At 43.1% G+C, this 27,871-nt stretch overlaps 1 protein-coding gene across 1 annotated transcript in view; it reads right to left on the reverse strand.

Moving 5' to 3' along the window:
* Positions 1 to 27,871, reverse strand: part of PCCA (propionyl-CoA carboxylase subunit alpha) — a 1,085,625-nt gene that overhangs the window by 1,040,906 nt on the left and 16,848 nt on the right. The window contains 1 exon segment of the mRNA XM_030201346.1: positions 14,167 to 14,244. Coding sequence (XP_030057206.1) covers positions 14,167 to 14,244 — 78 coding nt within the window.

Below are 27,871 nucleotides of genomic sequence, written 5' to 3' on the forward strand. Positions count from 1 at the left end.
CTGTAATGCATTGTACTTTACAATACTGCACTGAACATGTGCAACTTGTTTTTTGGTGCATTCTTCGTTTTTTTCAAATTCAGTAAGCACTTTTACGTTTTAGATTTTTTTTCGTTTGGTTGATGCATCTGGGCCTAGGTTTCTATGGCTTATTTATTTGGATTTTGCTCACACCTTTTCAGTAGTAGCTCAAGAGGAGTTACATACAAATACACTGGGTATTTCCCTGTCCCTGGAGGGCTCACAATCTAGGTTCTCAGGCAGCTGAACTATCTATGAGACCACTCCTCTTGGACAGCCTTTACACAAATGCAGAATCTTAACTTTACAAACTACATGCTAGCAAAATACCTTACTCAGGTCACACATGCAAGACCCTCAATAAATATGAAACAAGGGATCACAGATCAGTAAGAGATATAAAGGCAAAAAACTGAACTGGAATTCTCAGGAAGTCAGACTCAATGTACAACAATACTAAAAAAATAGAATTGGAAATACAAGATATCAGATGTGCATTTCCAAAGCTAGATATTACAATTAATAAATTCAGAATAAAATAGCAATTTATTTTTCTATTCACTTTTAACCCAGGGTCTCTTCAGCTTTTGTCTGTTTTTCCCTGTCTTTGCAAGGTGTCCTGTCCATTTGACATTTCATAAAGAAGATAAGCGTTGCCATACTGGGACAGACCAAAGGTCCATCAAGCCCAGTATCCTGTTTTCAACAGCAGCCAATCCAGGTCACAAGTACCTGGTAAGATCCCAAAAAAGTACAATATATTTCATAGGAGCCAACTTTTCAAAATGATTGGGGGTGCTGAAATGTTTTTTTTTTTTTTTTTTTTACAGGTGGTGCATTCCCCCCTGCCCCTCTTTCCCCTCTCCCCCTGTCCCCCTCCCTCTCTCCCTCCCAGTTCCAGTCCCCCCTCCCTCCGAGTTCCAGGGTCCCCCTCCCTCCAAATTTTAAAAGTCATCTTACCTCGTTGGGGTTACGGCGGCAGCAGCAGTGAAAAGCATGCAGGCTCTGCACTTCAGCCTTCCCTTCTCTCAGCTCTGCTCCCGCCACTGCGGAAACAGGAAATGAGGGCGGGAGCAGAGCTGAGAGAAGGGAAGGCTGAAGCGCCGAGCCTGCACGCTTTTCACTGCTGCTGCTGCCGCTGTAACCCCAACAAGGTAAGATAAGTTTTAAAATTCAGAGGGAGGGGGCCCTGAACTCGAAGGGAGGGAGGGAGGGGGGCCCTGGAACTCGAAGGGAGGCACTTTTAAAATTCTGGGTTGGCGAAGGGAACTTCCGGTGGGTGAAGTATTGGGGGTGCTCGAGCACCCACAGCACCCACGGAGTTGGCGCCTATGATACATTTTATGCTGCTTATCCTATGAATAAGCAGTGAATTTTCCCAAGTCCATCTTCATAATAGCTTATGGACTTTTCTTTTAGGAAGATATCCAAACCTCTTTTAAATCCCGCTAACTACTTTTACCACATTCTCTGGCAATGAATTCCAGACTTTAATTACACGTTGAGTGAAGAAATATTTTCTCCAAATTTTTTAAAAACTATTTTGTAACTTCACTGCATGCCTCCTAGTCCTAGTATTTTTGAAAAAGTAAACAAGCAATTCATGACTACCCATTCCACTCCACTCATTATTATATATGCTTCTATCACATCTCCTCAGCAGTCTTGTTTCTCCATGTCCACCATCTCCTCTGTGTCCTTATCCCTCTCCCCCCCTGTGATCAGCATTGCCCCTCTGTGTCCCTACATAAGTACATACGTATTGCCAAAGGTCCATCAAGCCCAGCATCCTGTTTCCAACAGTGGCCAATCCAGGTCACAAATACCTGGCGAGAGCCCCCAAAAATACAAAACATTTTATATTGCTTACCCAGAAATAGTGGATTTTCCCCAGGTTCAATTTAATAATAGTCTATGGACTTCTCCTTTAGAAAGCAGTCTAAACCTTTTTTTAAACTCTGCTAAGCTAACCGCCTTTGCCACATTCTCTGGCAACGAATTCCAGAGTTTAATTACACGTTGAGTGAACATACATTTTCTCCGATTCATTTTAAATTTACTACTTTGTAGCTTCATTGCATGCCCCCTAGTCCTAGTATTTTTGGAAAGCATAAACAGACGCTTCACGTCTACCCGTTCAACGCCACTCATTATTTTATAGACTTCTATATCTCCCCTCAGGCACCTTTTCTCCAAGCTGAAGAGCCCTAGCCACTTTAGCCTTTCCTCATAGGGAAGTCGTCCCATCCCCTTTATCGTTTTCATCGCCCTCCTCTGCACCTATTCTAATTCCACTATATCTTTTTGAGATTCGGCGACCAAAATTGAACAGAATATTCGAGGTGCGATCGCACCATGGAGCGATACAAAAGCATTATAACGTCCTCATTTTTGTTTTCCATTCCTTTCCTAATAATATCTAACATCCTATTTGCTTTCTTAACCGCAACAGCACACTGAGCAGAAGGTTTCAACGTATCATCGACGACACCTAGATCCCTTTCTTGGTCGGTGACTTAAACGTGGAATCTTGATTGACGTAGCTATAATTCGGGTTCCCCTTTCCCACATGCATCACTTTGCGTTTGCTCACATTAAATGTCATCTGCTATTTAGATGCCCAGTCTCCCAAGGTCCTCTTGTAATTTTTCACAATCCTCCGGCGAGTTAACGACTTTGAATAACTTTGTGTCATCAGCAAATTTAATTACCGCACTAGTTACTCCCATCTCTAGGTCATTTATAAATATGTTAAAAGCAGCGGTCCCAGCATAGACCCCTGGGGAACCCCACTAATTATCCTTCTCCATTGAGAATACTGAACATTTAACCCTATTCTCTGTTTTCTATCTTTTAACCAGTTTTTAATCCACAATTGGACACTACCTCCTATCCCACGACTCTCCAACTTCCTCTGGAGTCTTTCATGAGGTACTTTGTCAAACGCCTTCTGAAAATCCAGATACACAATATCAGCCGGCTCACCTTTATCCACGTTTGTTCATCCCTTCAAAGAAATGTAATAGATTGGTGATGCACGATTTCCCTTCACTAAATCCGTTGGCTTTGTCTCATTAATCCATGTTTCTGAATATGCTCTGTAATCTTGTTCTTTATAATAGTATCTACCCTATCCCTCCCCCGGTGATCAGCATTACCCCTCTGTCCCTGTTCCTATGCTTTCTCTATACCCAGCATCTCTTCTCTGCAGTGGTGTGCTGGAGCCAGCTTGCAGTGGCTCACAAGAGCCATTTGCTAGGTTTTTCTTTTAAAGAACGTTAGAAGTCAGTTCATAAAAATTAGCTACTTCAAAAGAGGAAGTGGCGTCAAGGTGCTAGATGGCCGCCTAAGTCAATAGCTGTCGTACTTCCCTGCCTTCAATAGCAAAATCTGCAACCATCTGATTTGCAATTGGCTCTTTTTTCACCATTTGTTGTACCTGAAAGCCTGGTTGCAATGAGTAAGGCTTTATCTTTGCTTCAGAAGGCTGGTGAATGTCACTGCCCGGCAGTCCGGTAAGGACCTTCATCGCCATGTGTCGCCAGCTCCCCTTTCCCCTTCTGATTCCAACTCTGCACCATCTCAAGCAGAAGTACAAGTTGCACCTCCCCAGCTGGGGAATCTCGCAAGAACTAGTCAAATGCCTTGAGAATTTTGTGCTGAGATTAAGTCTAAGGAAGAAATCCCTGCAAAACATGGATGCTATCAGTACAGACCACCGCAAAGTGAGCGGTCGCGTGGAAAATTTAGAGGTGCGATTTGAGGAACAGTCGGAACAGCTGACTAACAAGATTCTCGCCTTCTGCACATTGCTGCTCAATATGAGAATTTACAATACAAAGTTGATGATTTAGAAAAGAATTGGTGCTGAAATAGTTTCCGCTTCCGTGGCATTCCTGAATCTGGTGAAACAGAAGATGTTCCTACAATAGTATTTTATTTTATTTATTTGTTGCATTTGTACCCCACATTTCCCCACCTATTTGCAGGCTCAATGTGGCTTACATAGTACCGTCAAGGGTGTTTGCCCAGTCGGTAGATAACAAATACAAAGTTGTATAGCGATCGTATGAGGTATAAGTGGAGGGTCGGATGTACAGATGATATGTGAGAAACTGCTGGGAGTTCATCCTGACTTAAGCAATCTCGACATTGAAAGAGCTCACAGAGTCCTGGGGAAACCTGTGGACAATAGTCCCCATAATATAGTACACTTTACATCATATGCACTCAAAGAATGCTTACTACAGCGGGCTCGTCAGTTATCTTCTGTGGATTACAATGCTAAGGTTCTAGTTTATCAGGACCTCTCTCAGTTCACGTTGTCTCAGAGGCGTGCTATGAAGCCTGTCTTGGAAATCCTGGCTAAAGAAAAGATTTCCGTTGGACATTTCCCTTTCCACTTTGCTTCACTATAAATGGGAAACTACACCGGGTTTGTCACCTTACTGAAGCATGGAAGATTTTGAAGGAAGCTGGCTTGTCAACCAGCTCTGTTCCTCCAGTGGCTATGACTCCCTCGACTACAGTCAAGCTTCAAAAACAGAAGAGAGTTTCTCATAAAACAAAGAAAAACTCTGCACCTGTTTGATTGTCTATATATTGGCCTTAAGTAGGGCAGTTACATTTATGATTGTACCTAAGCTCTGCTAATTTGGTCTTTGATTAGTGTTCCAGGATTGGTGTGAAGGGGGAGGGAAAGTTTATATGATATAACTGTGTATGGCTGGATGACAACAGATGGTTGTCTGAAATCATAAGGGTGGATAGGCTTAGTGTGAGTGCAGGGGAAGAGTATCTGGGTGGTGTATCGGGTGCTGCGAGTTATATCCTTCAATTTCCCACTCGGAAGTCCTTGGGGCTATCTGTTTGGTGTTGGATGGGGGGGTGGGGTAAGGGTGGAGGGCTTTACTATTTTGTACAGAATCTGGAGGGTCTCAGACACTTGCTGAATACTACACTACTATTTAACTTGTTTATAGTAACATAGTAAATGACGGCAGATAAAGACCTGTACGGTCCATCCAGTCTGCCCAAGATAAACTCATTTTACATGGTATGTGATACTTTATATGTATACCCGAGTTTGATTTGTTCTTGCCTTTCTCGGGGCACAGATTGTAGAAGTCTGCCCAGTACTGTTCTTGTACTAAGTTCTGAAGCTAACATCGATGCCCCCTAAAATTTACACTCCAGCCCATCCTATCCAGTCACGATCAGGGTGTAGACTGTAGAAGTCTGCCCAGCTCCCGTTTTGTTTCCAATTACCGGTGTCTCCACCCAATCTATGGTAAGATTCCACGGAACCATTCCTTCTAAACAGAATTCCTTTGTGTTTATCCCACACATGTTTGAATTCCATTACCGTTTTCATCTCCACCACCTCCCGCTGGAGGGCATTCCACATATCCACCACCCTCTCAATGAAAAAATACTTCCTGACATTAGTCCTGAGTCTTCCCCCCTTCAACCTCAATTCATGACCTCTAGTTCTACTGCCTTCCTGTCTCCAGAAAAGGTTTGTTTGCGGATTAATACCTTTCAAATATTTGTATCATATCACCCCTGTTTCTCCTTTCCTCTAAGGTGTACATGTTCAGGTCAGCAAGTCTCTCCTCGTACGGTTTGCATTGCAAATCCCATACCATTTTTGCAGCTTTTCTTTGCACCGCTTCCAGTCTTTTTACATCTTTAGCAAGATATGGCCTTAAAAACTGAACACAATACTCCAAGTGGGGCCTCACCAACGACTTGTAGAGGGGCATCAACACCTCCTTTCTTCTGCTGGTTATGCCCCTCTCTACACAGCCTAACATTATTCTGGCTACGGCCGTTGCCTTGTCGCATTGTTTCTTCACCTTCAGATCCTCCGACACCAACACTCCAAGGTCTCTCTCCTGAGTCGAGCTTACTAATCTCTCCCCTCCTATCCGGTATCTCTCTTTTGGGTTTCTGCAACCCAAGTGCATCATTCTACACTTCTTGGCATTAAGTTTTAACTAAATGGTAAATCAAAAATCTATACATAAAACTTAATGTGATACTAGTGTGTGATTTTTTTTCTTTTTTAAATATGCGAATAGTGCTCAGTAACTGGGACTTATCCCGCAGGACGCTCTCACAGTATATTACTGCTTAGGAAGCCCATTTAACATCATGGCACTCCAACCTCCCTATCCTAATGCTGTTGTGATGTAATGTGGTTCACTTTTAATTACCAAAATATAAGATGATTGTTTTTCTTTTTAGCTGTACTTGATCTAATCTTGAAGCCAGTTGGCATTAAAGTTAGCTTAAATTAGCATAAATTCTCTACTTAAGGTGAGATGGATGCAGTCATGAATGAGAATTCATCCTGTTGGAAGCCCAGGCTTCGACGTTGACATAAAAGCTGTGGTTTACAACCGTCTCCCTATTATGGATTTCAATATTCAGCAGTATCTCATTTTAATTTCCCTACATGCAGGCATGTTTTGCCCTTAGGCGTCCTTAGGGGAACAGTATGCTGAATCTACAGTAATAAAATTTAACATGGTCACATGGAGCCAAATATTTCAACTTTGAAACTTATACTTTATTGTAATTTTAACATAACCGTAGTAAGGTCATAGTGTACAATATTTTACGACTAACCTGTGATAGGAGCCAACAGCTTCAACTTCCCTCCGGCCGAACGCCGGTACATGCGCAATGCTTCTACTCCTGACTCTATACTATAGCTATTTAAACCTAAGGGGCGTGTCATATGCACCAATCAATTTCCTTGTTCAAGCCACGTGGGGTCACTGTCTGCCACTGGTAAATCAGGCGCTGTTCTTTGCGAATTAGCATGGCTGTTATGTCCCCTCTGACATCCATTGGGATTTGGTGTAATACAATGAATGAAAGATCAGACTCCTTATGGTTCATCTGCACCCAGTGAGATACCAGCGGTGCCTCCTTTGTATGGGTTCTAAGGTTACTGAGATGTTCTGCTATGCGATCTTTGATCCTACGCTTTGTTTGTCCGATATACCACTTATCACACGGGCATTTAATGCCATGAGTGGAGGAGTGGCCTAGTGGTTAGGGTGGTGGACTTTGGTCCTGGGGAACTGAGGAATTGAGTTCAATTCCCACTTCAGGCACAGGCAGCTCTTGTGACTCTGGGTAAGTCACTTAACCCTCCGTTGCCCCATGTAAGCCGCATTGAGCCTGCTAAGAGTGGGAAAGCGCAGGGTACAAATGTAACAAAAAAAAAATATATATATATATATATATATATATATATATACACACCACTCGCGCAGATTCACAATCGGCCTTGTACCTTAGTGTAAAATCTTTGCCTGTGTTAGGCTGTTTTATTACTGAAGTTTTCCATGCATGGTGACAGTAAACGCATCGCTGACATTTATCATGCCCTCCCGTGCTGTCAGATGGTTTCAATGTATCTCTGGTGGCCAGTATTTCTCCCATGTTGCAAGCCCTTGTACAAGCGACGAAGCTTATATCAGAAGAAATGTTATTAAGTTGTAATATTGGCCAATGTTTCCGTATGATTTTTTTGTGTTCAGCTTGAGATGAAAAAGGGAGGACACATATCAAGCAATCTTGCTGCTCTTGTGTTGTAGGCTGTGGATGTAGTAGCCATTCCCATTGTGCATTTCTTGCTCGTTTACTTGCTTTTTTTTTAATACATGTCTTGGATACCCTCTATTTCTTAATCGCTGATATAAATCAGTGGCATGGTGATCATATAATTCAGTGGTCTGGCATAATCTCCTTAACTGCAAAAATTGGCCTGCTGGAATGCCTTCTTTTTGTGATCGTGAATGAAAGCTGTTCTAGTGCCCCTCGGGGGGGGGGGGGGGGTCAAGAAGTTGACTCCTGCCTGGACTGTGGCTAAGCTTCCTCCGCCGACGTCGAGGGAGAACGCAAGCGGCACCGAGGACGGAGACCTCACCACAGGCGAAGGTCCAGATGCCATTTCAACAGTCGATGCAGAAGGCGCAAGCACCCCTGGCACCGATGCAGACTGGCTTAGCAACCCCTCCAAAAGCTCTGGAAGAAGGGCCCTGATGCGCTCGTCGACAGCCTCCATCGGGAAAGGCTGCGGGGCCAGTGTAGGAGCTGGTGGCAGAACCTGACGGGGCTTGATAGCCGGTACTGAGCTGCCAGAAGATAGATGCATCGGCACCTCCTGTATAGAGGGTGAGCGGTCCTCTCGGCGCCGATGCTTCTCAGGTGCCGAATCCCTCGGCTCCCCGGAGCTCCCAGTACCGTGCATGGAAGGAGATCGATGATGGTGCTTCTTAGCCTTCGCTCAACACCCATCATTAAGACTTCTCGGTACCGAAGAGGAGGACATGGAATCCTCACGCCTCCTCAGGGCCGGGACCGCCTGCATAGCAGTAGGCCTCGAGACAGGTGGAGACCCACTCGATGCCTTGCTACTACCAGCGCGATGTGGCTGCCTTTACCTGCGCTCTCGAAGTCGATGCTTCCCTCGACACTTGGGTCCATTTTTTCATTAATGAGCACAACTTACAAGCAGCTGGCAAATATTCGGGCCCAAGGCACTGGAGACACCACACGTGGGGGTCGGTACCCGAGATGGTCTGGTTGCAGCGAGTACAACACTTGAAGCCACTGGGAGTCCTCCATGACATGGACAGAAAAACAGTGGCTGCAAAATTAAAGGACTCCATCGTGCCAATAAAAAGGCACAAAGGGAAAAAAAAGACCCGGCCGAGCAGCCTAAAAGGCGGCCGCGACAAAAAGAGAAGGAAACTTAAAGAAGAAGTGAAGACGACTAAGAAAACAAGGGAAAAGATAACTCGGTTTTTTTTTTTTTTATATATTTTTGTAAAACAACACAGGAAATGTGAAAGAAAAAAGGGGGCGATAAACGCGAAAAACAAGACTCCTGAGCTGAAAAAGTTTGAGCGCTCGAACAAAACGTGGCACTCAAGATCGCGTACAAAAAGAAACAGAGGGCACGCTCGCGTCGCGGGCGTGAAGCCGTTCGCACATGCGCGCTGTGTTCGGCCCGCGTGGCAGAGAGTTCTTTGTTTTTGCTGTAAAAACTTTTGCCGGTCTCCTGAGCCGTCTCGGATGACGACCCAATCATGAGAACAAGCAGCCTGCTTGTCCTCTGAGAATGAATATATATATATATATATATATATATATATATATATACACACACATACATACACATACAGAACAGCTACAATTTCTTTGAGGTCAGCAACAACAACAGTGTATAGCAATAAACCGGGCCGCTCCTTGACACTTAAACTGCAGCAATAGCGAGTGGACTGTATGTACCATTCTTAAAGTGAGGGATGGTAAGGGTCATCTGTTGACCCAATCCCCATTGATTTGTCAACGTTTTCAAACCTTCTACCAATCCCTCTACACTTCGGACTCCTCCATTCATCCTGCGGCCATTGAAGCTTATTTATCTGCTCATCCTCTTCCCAGTCTAACAGATGAACAACATGTTGCCTTAGAGAGCCCTATTCACGTGGATAAAGTCCGTAAGATTATTAAAGAACTCCCAGTAGGGAAATCTCCAGGCCTTGATGGTCTACCTAATGACTTTTACAAACCTTTAGCGGGTGGGTTGGTTCCTTTATTAGCCAAACTTCTTAATGGTGTGTGTTCTGGGGAAGAACTTCCTCCTTCCATGATGAAAGCATGGATTGAAATTATTCCAAAACCAGATAAGGATAAAATGGATTATGCGTCGTATCGCTCTATTTTGGTACTTAATTCTGATGTCAAGCTTTTAGCTAAAGATCCTCGCCAATCGGCTGGTGGCAGTGTTGCTGGACTTAATTCATCCTGACCAAGTGGACTTTGTTGCTCACAGACAGGTCATGGACAATATCCGACATACGGTTAATTTGCTTAAGTGTGAGAACCAGAAAGACGCTCTCTCGGTTTGCCTTCTTGATCTAGATGCTGAGAAGGCATTTGACAGAGTTCATTGGCAATTTATGGATCAAGTGCTAGATAAGTTTGGTCTTGGTTCTGGCTTTAGGAGATGAATTCAAGCTCTTTATGCTTCTCCCTGAGTACGTGTCTGTGTTAATGGGGGTAACTCACAAGTGTTTCCCTTAACTAGGGGCACCCGTCTGGGTTGTCCTCTATCACCAATGTTATTTGTCCTAGTTATGGAGTCCCTGGCAGTAGCTGTGCATTCTGATTCAAATGTTTCTGGTATTCGTGTAGGTGATCGAGAATATCAACTGGCATTGTTTGCCGATGACATTCTATCTTTGACTAAACCACTGAATTCTCTGCCTAATCTTGTTAAGCTTCTGGCTGAATATTCCTCGGTTTCAAACTTAACATGAATAAGTCTGAAGCTATGGTGGTTGGGATTCCTTTACAGGTGTTGAGTTCGCGTCAACATTCTTTCCCGTTTCGGTGGGTGTCTAGAGAAATTAGGTATCTGGGGGTTATGATAACCCCACTGTTCTCAGACTTGTTCTCTGCCAATTACTCTCCTCTCCTGCAGGACCTATATAGGGATTTGGAACATTGGGGTACTTCTGAGCTCTCCTGGTTTGGGAGGATCACCACATCGAAAATGAACATTGTGCCCCACTTGATGTATCTTTTTCAGGTTCTCCCTCTTTATCTCAGAAATTTCTCTCTGGTCTACAGGACCAATTGACTCGATTTGGTGTAATAAGCATCCTCGCTTACCTCGTTCCTTTCTCTATCAGGGTAAGAGGAAGGGAGGCCTGGGAGTTCCCAATGCTTTTTGGTACTAGAAGGATGCTCAAGCTCGTGCTGTTCTTGAATGGTTTCAGGCGAGACCTCACAAGCTTTGGATTCACTTACAACAGGTCTCGGTTGGCCCTCGTCCTCTTCTTTTCCTTATGTGGCTCCCAAGTAAACACCACTAACTATAAGGAGATATTTGTCTGTCAGCTCGTATCACTTTTTACTATTGGGACAGTTTGTTTTCCAAGCCTGATTTAATTTTGTCTAAACTGACTCCCATAGCGTTCAATCTATTTTCCCCCCAGGCCTTGTTCCAGGGCCTTCTACCTGCTGGATCTCTCTCGGCCTTGCAACCTGGGGTCAGTTGTTTGAAGATGCCTCGATTCCATTTGCTACTTTGGCTGAGGAATACCCGGTCCTCCCATATGAGGTCTATGCCTACACCCAGCTGCAGCATTTCCTTTCCTCTGCTGAGATTCGGGCTCAGATACTTTTGGAAGATTCTTTTCTTGAAGATTTTTGTGAGGACTCCAGGGGTACGAGAGGTCTTATCTCATGATTGCATAAATACCAACACAAGCATGTACACCCCACTGGGTGCATCGTCTTCACTGGCATTGGGAAATGGGGAATACAATTGGGGACGATGGCTGGAATTTTATACAGAATGCCTTATTGAAGGTCGCTATCTCTGTTCCCTTTAAAGAAAATGCTGTTAAGGTATTATATAGATGGTATCTTACCTCTGTATGTCTACATCACATTTCCAACTGACTCTCCTCTGTGATGGCGGGGGTGTGGACAGAGGGCCACTATGGGTCATATTTGGTGGTCCTGTGGTAAGGTTCGGGCATATTGGAAGGCTATTCAATTTAGGCTCCAGAGATGGCTGGTGAAGTCTACTCCATGGTCTCCTGAATACTTTATATTTCCTGTGAAGCCCCCGGCCCTTACTGGTGAGACATGCTACGTCAGCTGCCAGAGTCACTGGCTGCACAATGGAAATGTTCCTCTATTCACTCTTTGGTCAAGTGGTTGAACAAACTTTGGTATATTTATGAAATGGAAAAACACTGGGCTATACGTTGCCATACCCAGGGTAAATGGGAAGCTATCTGAGAACCTTTGTTGAAGCATTGCTCTTGTTAATGGTTTTTTGGCCTCAGGGGTCCTATCCGAAACATTCTTATTCTGAATAAGGGCGGGACTGGGGTAGAGTACAGCGAGATGGGGGGGGGGGGGGGGAACTATACAGATAAATCCTTTTCAAAAATGTTAGAAGTACATGTTAGGTTGTGCTACAACTTTAGTTGAGAACACTTTCGGGCTGTTATAGGTATAGGATGTTCATGTTTTTAAATCACCCATTTATATTCTGATATGCGTTCTCCTAAATATTCAATAAAGACTTGCAAAAAAAAAAAAAAAGTAGCTACTTCCCAGCTCCTAAAAGTTTGGGCTCAGGCGGTACTGATTTCGGGGGGGGGGGGGGGAGCAACGAGAGAGAGAGATGCTGCATCAGGGGTGGGGGCCAAGAGGGACAGAGGTGCTGCAACGAGGGAGACAGATGGGACAGCCAGGTACTGCGTTGGTGGGCGGAGGGGTAACAAAGGAGACAGCCAGCCAGGTACTGCATGGGGGGAGGGAGAGAGGTGCTGCATCAGGTTGGGGGAGCAAGGAGGAAGAAAGGTATTGGACAGGGAGGTCAGATAGGGAAGAAAAATCTAATGAGGAGAGAGAGAAAGAAAAACAGAGAGGGCAAGAGGAGTTGGCCTTGTGGGGCGGGGGGGGGGGGGGGGGGACAAAAAATGAGAGAGGTGCCAGTAATTGTGGGGAAAGAAGGAAGAGGGAGAGGTGCTCACTCTGCAAAGGGGAGACAGATCAGGAGTGAGGGAAGAAACAGGAGCACTTGCTAGACCACTTGGGGGGGGGGAGCAGCAGAGGGAGGGAGAGATGCTGGCATGTGGCAGGAGGCACAGAGAAACAGAAGAGTTACGTTGGACAAAGCAAGAATAGAGACACAGAGATGGGAGATGCTCAGTATTGTGGGAAGACAGGGTGATGCTGGGTCAGATAGATAGGGATGCAGAGAGAAAATAGATGGAGGGCATGAAGAGAAAGGAAGTGCCAAATGGACAAGGATATTCTGGCAAAACCGTTAAGAGAAGAAAGAGGAAAGCAGAAACCAAAGACTGTGACCAACACAATAAGAAAAATAAAATCAACAGAAAGTAGAAAAAAAAAATGTTATTTTCATTTTTTTATTAGAATATGTCAGGTTTTAGAACATGTCTCTGCCAGAACTGGTTTTAGACATGGCTGGGGCCCACAAAAAAAACCTCACTCATTGGCCTTCAATCTCCAGCACATCAGTGGTAAATCTCCAGCTTCCAGTTGGGCCACCCCTGGTGTCTCTGAACTCCCCTTTACCTTTGCTGGCAAGGATCCCAAGCCCTGTCAGTCAAATAAATGGACTGCTGCCACTTCCCACTGCTTGTTTCTGGCTCTAAGCAACAAGCCAGGACTTCTTGTGCACTCATGCGCAAGAAGACCTCGGCATCACTGCCAGCAAAGGAATGCCCCCCCCCCCCAATTGCAGGGCTGACAACGCCCGAGAGCCTGTTAATTTCCCAGCACACAACTGCTTCTCTGTATCCCTTTCCACCTCCTCCCACTCTGGGGCTAGTCTCCCAACCATCTCTAGGTTCAGCAGCATCTCGCCCTCTCCTGCCCACCTCTAGGTCCAGCAGTATTTCTTCCTTTCTCTCTCACACCTACTTCCAGGTCCAGAAGTATCTCTCTCTTTGTCCCCTTCCCCGCAGTCTATCCTAAATTGCTCAATCACTAATGGTAGTGGCAGCACAGCTATTGAAATACATAGCCTCAGGCATAGGAGCCAACTTTTCAAAATTATTGGGGGAGCTAAGCCCAGTCGAAATAACCCTTACTTTTCTCAATATTGGGGGTGCTCAAGCACTCATAGCACCCATAGAGTCGGCTCCTATGACCTCGGGGTCTCCACTAGGCTACGCCCTACTCTACCTCTACAGAAACAGGAAGCTGCATCAGAAGAGGTGGAGCATTGTCTAAAGAAGGCCCCAAGGATACCTATTTCAACTGCTGCACTGCAGCTACCAACTGCAATCAGGCAACTTAGGATGGATCACAGGGAGGGGGTGGAAAAAGCTGCTAGACGTGGGAGGAAGACTGAAGGAAGTCCAAGAAGGAGAAGTGCTGCTGGATCAGGGAGAAGGAAAGAGGGAGGGAGAGATGCATACTTGGCTCTTCGGTGTGTTCCATAACCCCTGCTAATGTCTTGCATACACTTTGGGGTACATATACCACATGTTGGAAACCTCTGGTCTATGGAAGGAAGTTAAATAAATTAAAACATTAATAGTCGACTGAACCAGCTCAGCTTACCTTTTCATTTTGATCATATGTGGATGAGCAGAGAGCACGAGAAGTTACGAAGCAGTAACTTGACCACGGCGCAGTACACTAATTAAAAGAAAAAAAACAGAATACACAGATATGATAAAGACGTTTCTTAAAATACTGCAGCTGAAATAATGGAAGCAGAATTTTATAACTACAGGAAGAGCAAGCATTTTGAAGCTTTTATGCTTTTAAAATAGCGTTTATCCCTCAATATATCAATTTAAAAGAAACACACAAATTAAGTAGCACACTCATGTATAAAATACTGAGGGATAGATTTACTACAAGGCACTACTGCATAAGCACATGCTAATATACATTAATGCATGTTATTTATTGAAAGCAATAAGGGCAGTGTAATGGGACATTTACTGAACCTATCATATTTATTCTCTCTTCTCAGTAATCCCATTGCCTGCTTTCCCAGCTTCCAATTATCCTTCAGTTTTACCAATCCTCTAGTTCTCCTGTGTGACACATAAGGCACTATATCAAATGTTAATAAACCAGTGGTTGCCAAACCTGGTCCTGGTGGCACCTCAGCCAGTCAGGTTTTCTGGACATCCACAATGAATATTCATAAACGCGCTGCATGCAGTGGAGGCAGTACATGCAAATCTTTCGTGAATATTCATCGAAGATATCCTTTAAACCTGACCGGCTGGGGTGTGTCCAGGACCAGGTTTGGGAACCTGCATCCAGTTGAGGCAGTACATGCAAATTTTTCATTAATATTCATTGATATCCTGTAAACATGACTGGCTGGGGTTTCTTCAGGACCAGGTTTGGGAACCACCATTAATAAACCATAAGTCATTTTCTGTATTCACCCTTCCCAAGCCCTCATCTACCTTCCTCATCACAACTCCTCTTGGCAGCCAAACTCTCTCACCCAGCTATGTATTGTCTCTCCAACTCTTCTTCAGTCCTATTTCCATATTCTATCACCACCCCCCTCCAGAGTCCATATATCTCTTTACACTGCTTCCGAGTTCCTTCCTAGCCCTTTCAGCTCCTTCACACTACTGTTCCATCACTCCCTGCAGACACTTGTCGACCTCTAGATGCTCCTTACCCTCTCCAAATGCTCACACCAGCAAAGGTGTAGCTAGGTAGGGTGCAAGGGGAGTGGCTGCTCCTCCAAATGGATTTTGGATGAAATGGTGCCTATGCGGCTCACCCCTTCTGCCTTGCACTGGTGCCTATTTTACAGAATGCCCCCCCCCCCCCCCCCCCGACCTCAAAACCTGGCTGCTTCTGATGCCAGGTACCGTTTCACCCATCACACTCTCCTTCAATTTCTTCCTCCTTTGCATTTGCTTCTTCCCTTTTGACATGCTATTCTCCCATTCAGCATCATGTTAGCATTATTGTTCTTTCCTTGTTTGCTTTATAGAACTTTGGTAAATGATCAGGTTAGTGGTATCTGGCAAACAAGAAATAAAATCCATATACTGTAGCAGAGAGCATGCTTCCCACACACCCATGCCTCTGTTCAAAAACCACTAGTTTCACAAACTTTTTAGTCATCTTTTATGGGTTAAATTTTGAAAGGCTTAATTAAGGTCTATAAAAGAGTAGGCGGACAAGCTGCATAAATACATTTTCATCCCCCGAGAAGTATGCTTATACTTTTACAGCAAACAACCTTTAAAAAGAAATGTTTCAGAGATACGTGTGTACATTCTTAGTATACAACTAGTGCACATACTTATTCAACAATATTAGGGGTACATGTACTTTAGACGCACGGCAAGCTGAGCACACATTATACAAGTAATTCCATTAGCTTGTAGAGAGAAAGGTGTGAAAGAGAGAGAGAGAGAGAAAGGTGTGAAAGAGAGAGAGAGAGAGAGAAAGAGAGAGAGAGAGAGAGAAAGAGAAAGGTGTGAAAGAGAGAGAGAGAAAGGTGTGAAAGAGAGAGAGAGAAAGGTGTGAAAGAGAGAGAGAGAAAGGTGTGAAAAAAGGTGTGAAAGAGAAAAAATTGGAGAAGGGTGAACTACCAGGGTGGAGAGGTGGAGAAGGGTGGGTGGAAGGAAACAAAGAGAGAGAGAGGTGAAGGCTGGACTAGAAGGGTGGGTGGAAAGAGGAGGAGAAGGTTGGAGTAGCAGTAGTAACTGCAGAGTTAATAAAGTCTGCTTTTTTGTGGGGGGGGGGGGGGGTTATTTCAATTTTTATCTGCATATTTGTTTCTAATTTGTGGTCCCCTATTCTTTATTAGGTGACGGTCTGACCATGTTTTGTGTGTGTGACTAAAAAATAATAAAAAAAAAAAATAGTGGGCAGGCAACTTACAAAATATATCACTGAGTGTGGTCGCTCCATGGTGCGACCGCACCTCGAATAGTGTGTTCAATTCTGGTCGCCACATCTCAAAAAAGATATAGTGGAATTAGAAAAGATGCAGAGAAGGGCGACAAAAATGATAAAGGGGATGGGACGACTTCCCTATGAGGAAAGGTTAAAGCGGCTAGGGCTCTTCAGCTTGGAGAAAAGGCGGCTGAGGGAGATACGATAGAGGTCTATAAAATAATGAGTGGAGTGGAACGGGTAGACATGAATCATTTGTTTACTCTTTCCAAAAATACTAGGACTAGGGTGCATGCGATGAAGCTACAATGTAGTACATTTAAAACGAATCAGAGAAAATGTTTCTTCACTCAACGTGTATTTAAACTCTGGAATTCGCTGCCAGAGAATGTGGTAAAGGCGGTTAGCTTAGCGGAGTTTGGACAGCTTCCTAAAGGAAAAGTCCATAGACCATTATTAAATGGACTTGGGGAAAATCCACTATTTCTGGGATAAGCAGTATAAAATGTTTTGTACTTTTTTGGGATCTTGCCAGGTATTTGTGACCTGGATTGGCCACTGTTGGAAACAGGATGCTGGGCTTGATGGACCTTTGGTCTTTCCTAGCATGGCAATACTTATGTACTTATGAGTAAATAAAGAAGCAAAAATCGCCACAAGACTTTCATAAAAATCACAGCACATTTTTCTGACTTAAAGGTACATCAGAAGTAACTTCACTAATCGACATACTGAATAAAAGCACTTATTATAAATAATCTCATTTGTATTAAAAATGCCAAGAAATAAAACTAATGTAACAATCATTGCCTAGTGAAAGAAGCACAAAATGTACATATCTTCTATCCTGAAAAGCAGCAGTAACAGCAGCAATACATGGTTAATCTAACAAAGTAACTGCCCAAAGATAAAAAAGGTATATGTGTGCACTAGAGTGCCAGACCAGCATCTGCATTTACCTACACACTTGATCTTTGGGCAAACAGCGCCTGCACCAGGCAATAGCAGAGTTAATTTAAATTAGATTTAAATAAGCTCTGCGGTATTCCACCCTACAATCAGAGAACAGCATTCCAATCACAAGGGCAGAATAGCGCCATAACTCTATGGCAGCTCAAAGCTGGCATTAAGGTTAAGGCGCTGTTCCGCCCCTCCCCCCACCCGGATCAGCGAATCAGGCAGCTCCGGCTACCACTGTGTCCTGGGGGGTCCATTGGACCCCCAGAACCCCTGCCATCGCTTCAGTGGTGGCCTAGTGCTGCCCCACAACCCCCCAGACAGCGACATGGGGGCTGGAGGGCTAGTAGCTATTAGCTCTGATCATAGGGGCATTATTGCCCCACGCTGTTCCAGTGTTAATTTTAGAGCGCTGTTTGGAACAGCACGTGGTTTCTGATCTGAGTTAACAGCACACTTGATATAGAGGCTCCAGAGTCAAAGGTTACCCAATCTACCAAAAATATAAAAAAGGTAAAAAAAATGACTATGAAACAACTTTGACCACACACAACCTCACAATACTTACAGAAAGTATTATAATAGCTATGTAATGGTGATGAGGGACAAAAACAAAATAAAACTTGCAATAAAAATGTGAGTGAGCAGTCAACTATTTTCTTTGCACCTTTAAGAAGCTCTTTCCTATCTATCTGCGTTGCACGCTGTAAACAGGTTTTAATGCAATCATCAGGATAACCTTTTTCCTTAAATCTGTTAAATCATTTCTCCAGTTCTTACTTTATAGGTTGCCTTCAAAACTGACTGCAGGGCAAATTTGTTTCAAGTACCTGCTGTGGCAACTGCTATAGTGTAATAGCTTAATTTACATCTGTGGGTTTCGGTACACATTCTTTATTATATTGCATCTGGAATTTAATATTAGGACCTAATCGATTCAACCATATATAAAACTGCTCCAAAAGTGCTTGTGTACTTTACCATATAAATGTAGATATTCATCAATGTATCTTTTCCATAAAAGGGTGTTCTTTCTGTATACATGTGTTTTCAGGAATTTCTCTTCAAAACTATCCATGTAAGCATCAGCAAATCGAGGGGGCCAATGTTGCCCCCATCACTGTGCCTTTTATCTGTTGATAACAGTCTCCATTAAACATACACTAGTTCTTTGTAAGTGCAATAATAGCTATTTCAACTATGAATTCTGTTGGTACCCTCAAGAAAAACTTCTCCTTTTAATGGTATCACAAATAATATCTATAGCATCTATCTACAGTACATTCATATATACGGATTCCACATTTAACACAAGGATATAATATCACCTATACATTCCATACCAGTCAAGATGTTAATGATGTCTGTGGAGTCCCTAGTGTAAGATGGTATCTTAAATACAAATGGTCTGAGAAATTTATCAATAAATACAGAAAGTGGTTCAAGTAATGAGCCAATCACTGTGATTAGGGATCTCCCTGGTGGAGCTGTGAGGGATTTGTGTTTTGGGAGAATGTATATAGTCAGAGTAATCGGTTATTTAAATTCCAGAAACTCAATTTCCTTGTTGGTCAGAAACTGCCTCTCTTTAGCTATACCCAAGAGAGAACTGATTTCACTTTTTATCTTAGTCATGGGATCACGCAAGTTTCTTACAGAAACTTTCATGACTTAATTCTCTCAATTTCAGAAATACACATGTCAATGTCCATAACTACAGCCCATCTGCAGGTTTTATTATAATAGTTCTATCTGCTTTAATGTAAATGTATCAATGGCTGTCTTCTCTTGTTCACTTAAATTATGAAAAACAATTTACTTCTCATCATCTAGCTTACTGATATCCTGCAGTACCAGTGTTTCATATGTCTATATCAAAGGATTAGCAGTACCTGGTGACAACCATTTACTATCATTTCTCACAATGGACAAAATCAGTAGTATTATCAGTATTTGTTAAAAAATAATCCATTATCATTGGGTATCCTCATAAAAATAAAAAGGTCTACTCTACTCTAACATTAAAAGCATTTTAAGATGGTGTTGGGACAAAGGACAAGCCCTTGCTTAATACATTCCTTTCTACATCTCTTTTAGATATGTTGTACACCTATCAGTGCTAATATTGCTAATTTCTTGTACATCGGTATTGGATATTGATAGGGTCTTCTTCTCCTTCTGTTTTTAAACTGATTAATAGTATGTGCACTGTCTATATTTGAATCTCTCCTCCAATTTGACCTAATTGAAAACCCTGACGTGCAACATTGGTTCTAGGAGTGGTTGTATAAAGAAAGGCAGAGGGATCAAAAACATCCGAGTTTTTCCATGGTTGGGAGTCTTATTTTTCTTAAATTAGGTTTTAAGGTGTTTTGAACCATTTCAATTTGTTTTTATGTTTGTTTTTATTGCAATTTTATCACAAGTTTTGTTTTTTTTGTCCCCCTTTCACCATTACATAGCTTTCATAATACTTTCTGTAAGTATGGTCAAAGTTGTTTCATAGAGTTATTTTTTACCTTTTTATATTTTTGGTGGATTGGGTAACCTTTGACCTCTGGAGCCTCTATATCAACTGTGCTGTTAACTCACTGTTAGATTCACCACATATTACTGTAGTCACTGCTGCTTTTCAGGAGAGACGGTATGTGCATTTTGTGCTTCCTTCACTAAATCTGATTTGGCAAACCCATAGGCAATTGACATTGCTAATTTAAAAGAGTTCAGGTAAGATGTATAATAAATGCTTTTATTCAGTATTTCTATATTAGCGAAGTTACTTCTGATGTACCTTTAAGTCAGAAAAACATGCTACAACATTTTTAGGTATAAACTCTGTATGTATGTATGTATGATTTGTTATTATTTATTTAGATTTTGCTCACACCTTTTTCAGTAGTAGCTCAAGGTAAGTTACATTCAGGTACTCTGGGTATTTCTCTGTCCCTGGAGGGCTCACAATCTAATTCTGTACCTGAGGCAATGGAGGGTTAAATGACCTGCCCAAGATCACAAGGAGCAGCAGTGGGATTTGAACTGGCCACCACTGGATGTCAAGACCAGTGCTCCAACCACTAGGTCACTCTTCAATAGGTGAATTTTTTTTCACTGCACTACTGGGGAATGTATTGGATGGCTAATTTACTTATTGTGAAGTTTGAATATATATGTATGGATGATTAACAAGTATACTATGTGGTCTGTGTATATTTTAGATATTTATATTTTATAATTTCTACTTACTTTTATCTTTTTTGTGATTTCAAGCACCCGAGGGCAAAACACGTCCTTGTCGGACTTTTAATTGTTTATGATTTTAGTTAGGAATAAATCAGATTTTTTATGAAACTCTTGTGGCAATTTCCTTCTTTTTTCACTTTGTGTATATGATCGACATGAAGCATTCAACTAGAGTATATTTTTCATGATCTGTAGCAAATCTGATTTGTTGTGTTTTCCCAATAGGAAATATTTCGTAATAGGACCTGATGTACCAATTGCAGTTGTTACCTTTCATGGGTGGGGTTCTAATAATATGATAGGAGCCCAGACTGAGGAAAATAATTTGAGTTCTCACTTGTCTCAAGCAGCTAGGCCAATGGGCAGGCTCCATGTGAGAGCACCAGCATCTTCCCTGAAAGGGCTGGATATGGTCCAACAGTGAGAGCATGGGCTTTCAGAATGGGCTGGACTGACATCAGGTTCGACACTGAAGCCACAGCATCTGGTCAGATAAGAAGTCATCCCAGCTCTTCCTGGATCCACTCATCGGAGATAAGCTCCAGAGACGGGAGCGAGGCCCACCATTCAAGGATGAAGCAAGAGTCACCATTCAGAACTGAAGCAAAAGTAGACATGCCAAGCTGGAGGAAAATTTTATATCCAAAGGCGGCAAACCGCTCAACGTAACAAAACCTCAACAGACAGGGATGGTGCCAGAAAAAGATGACAATCAGGCAAGGAAACAGCATTGCATTCCTGGAAGAAACCGTAAATGAGCACTTTAGGAGACAACCTGCCAATCCTTGCAAGAGACATAAAGGCCACCTTAAGAGAGAACGGATGACAGCACAGTAAAAAGGCAGGCCGTCCAGCCTGCAAGAAAAGAGGATGCTAGTCCAGAGATGGCATGGCAGAACATCCTGAAAGAAGCCAGAATGGTAGGGCTGACAAGACAGCCATCTCCAAAAGGAGGCATACCAGATCTGAGAAAAGACCAAGTCCAAGTTTCTCAAAGGGATAAAACTATCTATAGAAAGAAATAAGCTGCAATGCAATGACAACTTTCAAATCCTGACAACTCCAAGCACAAAGAAAAGGCAAGGAGTCCCTGAAGAGAGACAAAAAAAAAGAGAACAGAATTCCACAGGATGTCCCAAAAAGAAAGTCAAAGAAAAACACTGCCAAGACTGCCAGCACTGCAGAATACCCCGAAAGAAGCAGAGCAATGGAAACACGGCCTGCAGTACAGCTGGAAATAGTGCTCTCGGGGAAAACATTGGCATGCTCTGGAGATTGACAAGGTAGACTAGTACCGGGAAGAGAACCCAACAGGGAATGACCACCAAAAGAAGGGACCTGTAAACAGCAACTTAAACTAGAAAAATGGCATGTAAAGATGCCAGGACGAGGAAGGCTACAGTGAGATGTGACCCAGAGGAGACCAAAAACTGACATGGCCCGAGGGAGAAGAGTACTAAGTAGGCCATAAAAATAAGTGCAAAGGACCCAATGAAATTCTGCACGCATCCAGAGCGCACAAATTAATTTTCAACTGGGATCAGGCAAGAATGGCCTCCAAGAGGTAGAAGGAGCAAAAACCCATTTAGACATAGTCAGGGCAGAACTAGTAAGTATATGCACACAAATAAGGTAGAACACCACCCAGAGAAAAAACAGAACCTGAACAAACTTAGGTTAGAGAAGCTCAGCCTTTCCCAGACTTCAAAAACTGTAAGCAAGAAAGGCAACACCCACATCCGTACACTGCTGCGGTAAAAACATAAACAGAAGGCCAGTTCTGGAAACTGTCCAACAAGGTGGGCACTAAAAATTTACTTGAATAAGGAGAACCCATCAGAAAGAATTTATAATGGCATCATAAGTCACTGCAAAGAGAAGAAAGAATAGGGAACAAGGCTGCAACGGAGACGGCTGTCCACCCTCAACTGTCACCAACACTAGTGCACTACCAGAGGCCCAAATCAGAGCTAACTCAACAGAATTCCCCCGGAGAACAAAGCACGCCGGAATAAACAGACAATCAGCCTGTCCCAGGAGGGCAAAGGAAACAAAGGACCCAGCAGGCCGAAGTGTGCCAGAAGCCAAAAACACTGCCCGAAATGGTGCCAGTGTAGAGGAAGCCTAGCGGACCAGCAGACCGCAAAAAGTACACCGAAAACCCAAGATACAAGACAAAAAGCGCGCCGTCCTGACCAGTGAAAAACTCTCCAAATGCAGCAAACCACTAGAAAAATTCAGCATCTTAGAAAAGGGGCATGGAGACTTTTTTTTTTTTTGTAGTCTCAAATGGAAGAAAGGAGTAAAAGAACAGCTTACCTTACACAAAGCTAAAAAGTACATTGCTGTCACAGCTCACATTGGAGGCTGAAAAGAGCATATATACGTGTCCAGAAGCAGGAAATATCAGCCTGCACCATGCCACATGCAAGTCCCCTGAGCCTCAAAGGCCTCATGCAAGAGAGGGGAGGGACCCAGTAACAATAAGTATCCCCTAGCTGGCAGATGAGTGTCATCTAAACAGAACCCAATCCAGGTTACCAACAGACCCTCTTCCTCAACCGTCCACAGCCAAGCTGGGACAGGAGCTAGCCAGCCAGCCATCCACAAGCAGCTTGCACATCCGTCCACCATCCACTAGGAGAGAGAAAATACCAAGCAATCCAGGCTGCATGATACCCTTAAGAGGCAAAGTACTTGGAATTATTTTCTCTGTCTCCTTCCACTGGTGGATGGACATAACCCATTGGTCTGAACTGGTCTGGTATTGATGGCAAGGAAAAATAAATAAAAGCTGAAAAATCTAAGGCAAATAAAAAGCAAAGGAAGAGAAACAAATACTGGTCCCGCAAAGTGCTTAAAGGAAAAAGGCTCTACAAGAGATAAGAGCTAAAAGAGCAACAGGAGAATATGTCTGCACTGCCCTGGGATGAAGACTGCATAGTTATGAAAAGATGTATGTGCATGCACCGCGTGCTTCTAGAAAGAAGCTAGGAAGCTGTCCGTCCCGGGCTCTGTCAGATGTCATCCATATGTGATAATATGCTATCCTGCTTGCCCTCTGAGAATTTTAATGATTCAATTATCAGCAAGGTTATATGAATTCCTGCACACATGCATTTTCTTCTTTGAGATTTTTTTTTTTTTTTTAATAGGGTTCTGTTTACTAAGCCACTAGCGTTTTTAGAGCATGATAAAAATTAGTGCACACTAATGCTAGAGACACCCGTAGGAAAATATATGGGTGTCTCTAGTGCTTAGCTCACGCTAAAAACGCTAGCACACCTTAGTAAACAGGGCCCATACTTCGCTAACAAGTACATAGGACATTCCATAGGACACTCCATGGCATAAAATATTCAGAATGCCAACCAATAGTTCAGATAAGAGGAAAAACAAATCACAGGAGGCAAGACGCATTTTAGATACTCATTGAAATTTTTACTGTTTCTGTTTTCCAGTGATCTGATAAAGGAAGCACAGCTCTCCAAAGCTAATCAGAAATAACTCTGTTCAATAAAACTTTACCACCTATAAAACCTTTCTGCTACCAAGGACATGTAGGTAAAAGGAAATGTCACACCCTGTACAGATCTACACCCTTTGAAAATGATTTTATTTCAAGACCAATGCTGCTGATTTTTCACTTAAAGAGGGAACATTTGTTCTCTAGCACCTCTCCCCCTCCATTCTCTTTATCAGCTACTGTTACCAGTCCTCCCTCAGTTTCTTTCTCTCATCATAGATCAAGTACTCCAGGCATCCCCATATCAGCCACCAGCACCAAGCCTCTCTCACCCTGGCCAAGAAGAGACGACAACAATTACCGGATCCAATGTCTAAATTTACATGCATAAGTTATAATTAAGTTCGTAATTAGTACCAATAATTGCTTGTTAAAAAGCCAACTGGCACCAATTAGCTTGTTCAATTAAATTGCATGCGCAAATTGGGTGTGTGCCTAAATTTGCATGCACAATTTTTGGAGACTTTTATAGAATTAGGGGGCATATGTGTAAAAATACAGTATGAACCAAAGTTGAAATGTGCCCACTGAAAAACTTAACCACCACATGTGTCTCCCACTCCAGTGACCTTGGCTTCAGCTGTGTTAAAATCCCTTCGAGGCTCTGAACAGATGGGCCACAGTGTCTAAGATACTGGTTTAAGCACAAGACTGGATTTTTGGCATTGTGAAGTTGTGAAATGGTTCAAATGTTTAATCTGCTTTTCATCACCCTCTTCAATGTGTTCCAGCACGTCCTTTTAGTCTCCCTAGTGGAGAGCAGGGATTATTTGCACAAAATCTGAGCAATTATAATTCACACATTGCAGCATTCTAGCCAAGAGCATTTGGTTATCTCAAAAAAAAAAAAAAAAATCAACTCTGCTAGTCACTATCCACAAAAGCAGCCTAGGCCTCTGCACCAGAAAATTTCTTTATCACCTTTTGGGAAGAATTCACTCAAGGCAATATACAGTAAGAATAAATCAAACATAAGCAATAGACAATTACAGCAGTAAAAATATTTGAACAACAAAGTATGGCATACACAATACGTAATAGACCATTTTAATAGACAGCGTAGGGTATAAGCAAAGGTGGAACATAAAATGTTGCAGGTACTAAAAAATTCAGTTAATTCTGTAGCCAACATCATTTGTAGCTTAACCGAATGGGTTGTTTTTTGTTTGTTTTTTTATTTAAACACTTGCTCTGCTTAAACTCTGATGATCCATGAATGTTGGTCATTGAAAGCCTTCAAGTGTCCTGGAGTCTCCAGGAAAAATTAGTTAATTACCTGATCATTTTCTTTCCTCTAGTCCCAAAGGATCAGTCCAAACAGGTTGTAGCCATCCGCCAGCAGGTGGAGATAGAAAACTCTAATGAGCTGTGCCTCATAAGCTCCTTTGCAACCAAGCCAGTATTCGATAACAAAGCAAAGAAAGAGTGGCTTTCAGAGAAGAAGAAAAAAAAAAACTTCCAGCCTCTAGACAGTTCTTTTTCTATGAAAAAAAGGGCAAAAAACTTGTGCCTTAGAAATAACAGAAGCAGAATACAAACATCTAAAATTATATAGAACCTGGAAAAACTGAACCATCAAAGAAGGGCGGGCTCTGAACTGATCCTTTGGGATTAAAAGGAAAGAAAATTTATCAGGTAATTAAAGTTTTCCTTTAATTACGTCCCAAGGATCAGTCCAGTCAAATGGGATGTAAAAAAACAAACCTTAAAGAAAGGAGGGACTGTGATATCCCTGCAGCGAGAACCGTGGATCCTAAGGAAGCCTCTGCTCAAGCAGACACATCCAAATGGTAATGCTTAACAAAGGAATGAGAAAACCATGTCGCTGACCAACAGATGTCTGCCAATGAACTGCCCTAGACTGTGCCAGAGAAGTCGCCAAAGACCTGGTAGAATAAGCCTCGACATATATGGGAACAGATCTACCCCGCAGAATGCAAGCCAAAGAAATAGCCTCCTTTAAATGGGCATCAAAGCCATGTCCAACATCTCTGCCTTGGGCTCATCCTCAACATCCAACTTAAATGGGATGATGTCAGCCATCTCCCTAACAAAACTGGTAAAAGGACAGCTCCTCGGGGAAGACTTTCTCCTTTCATAAGGAGGGGAGGTGTCTGTTCAGAGACCAAGGAACCCCTTCTCCCAGTCAGACTCCCATAAGTTGTTCAAACCAGACTGAGTAATACTCCTCGTAAGATGTCCAAGTCTGGGCCTGCCTTGGTCTACTGAACTCACATCCAGACTCTGGGCAGGAGTGCAGAGGAATGGATTCTCTCCTGAGGCCCAAGTGAGCTTCCTCCCCTGAGGGACTGGAAAAGGAATACCATCTCAGCTGGGTCCGACTGCAATGCCCTTCTAGGCCCAGCAACAGGCATGGTGTGGGTCTCCAGCATGGGCTGAGGCACACCAGGGTCATCACCAATGTCCTCAAAGCCTCAGCAATGCACTGAGCTAGGACTTGCTCCAGCTCCTCCTGCTCCAAGGAAAAACGCCAACACCCACCAAAAACCCAAGGAGAAATCCCCCACAAAAAAGAAAGAGCAACTGTAGTAGGCAAGGGATGCAGGTCAACCAAATAAATCTCCGAAGACTGAATGCAGTAAGAATTTATTGAAAAACTAGAAGCAATGCACTCGACATGGTCTGTGTTTTGGAAATAAAATTGCCTGCCTCTGGAGTCAAGTATCTGTTATAAATATTTGTCTTATTCAATGTGAAGAAAAATCGAACCCCAAAAAAAACAAAAAACTTTTAGCCTTAAAATCGTGATAACTATCTTCGCACTGGTCAGCAACATAACCCAAAACTGCTCACTGAGAGCAGATATCAGGAAGGCTAGGTCAGTGCCAGAGTGGTGAAGTACATAGAAGATATCAGGCTTGAATCTGATGCCTGGTCTGGCATGTAGGAGCTGGCGCATCAGTACAAATCCATGGAGAGGAAGCAGCCCTCACGAGTCGATACTTCTTGGATGCTGTTGATACCCCAGAGCTCCGGTCTCGAAAGGAACCCACAGCGGTGCTTCTTGGCTTCCGCCCAGCATCAGAGTCCCTCAGTATTAATGAGGATGATGTCAAATACTTAAGGGTCCTCGGTGTAGGATCAAAAGATGTTCAGATCCAAAGGGTGTTACCAGTATACAATGCCAAGGCAGGCAAGACCTCCTTGATGCATCCCTACTGTGCGGTGCAGCTCTCGATGCCACAGGGATCAATGCTGAAGTTGATGGACCGGACTTCTTGGCACTTCTTGTTGTGCTGTTGGACTCTTGAAGGTTCTCTGTGTCATCCTGGAACAGAGTTTGCAAAGATCAGCATCATGGTCAGGTCCCGGGCACGGTGAGCATCAATCATGAGGGTCAGTAAGTTACATGGTCTTGCCACACCTGGTACACTTTTTAAAACCACTGGGAGTTTTCTGGAACATGTCTGGAAAACACAGTCACAGTGAAAATAAATGACAATTTTGAAAAACAAAATGAGGGAAGAAATCCCAGCCAGGATGCCCAGGTCTAAGGGGGCTAAATGGGTGTGGAAAAACAAGAAAAAAAAACAGAAATGCTATAAAAAATGGAGAGAAAAAAAAGGGAGGTGGTCCCATGCAGCACTTACAAAGGAAAAAAAATAACACAAAAAAAAACCCACATACACACAC

The sequence above is a fragment of the Microcaecilia unicolor genome, chromosome 4 (genome assembly GCF_901765095.1).
Source record: "Microcaecilia unicolor chromosome 4, aMicUni1.1, whole genome shotgun sequence".
Classification (NCBI taxonomy): domain Eukaryota; kingdom Metazoa; phylum Chordata; class Amphibia; order Gymnophiona; family Siphonopidae; genus Microcaecilia; species Microcaecilia unicolor.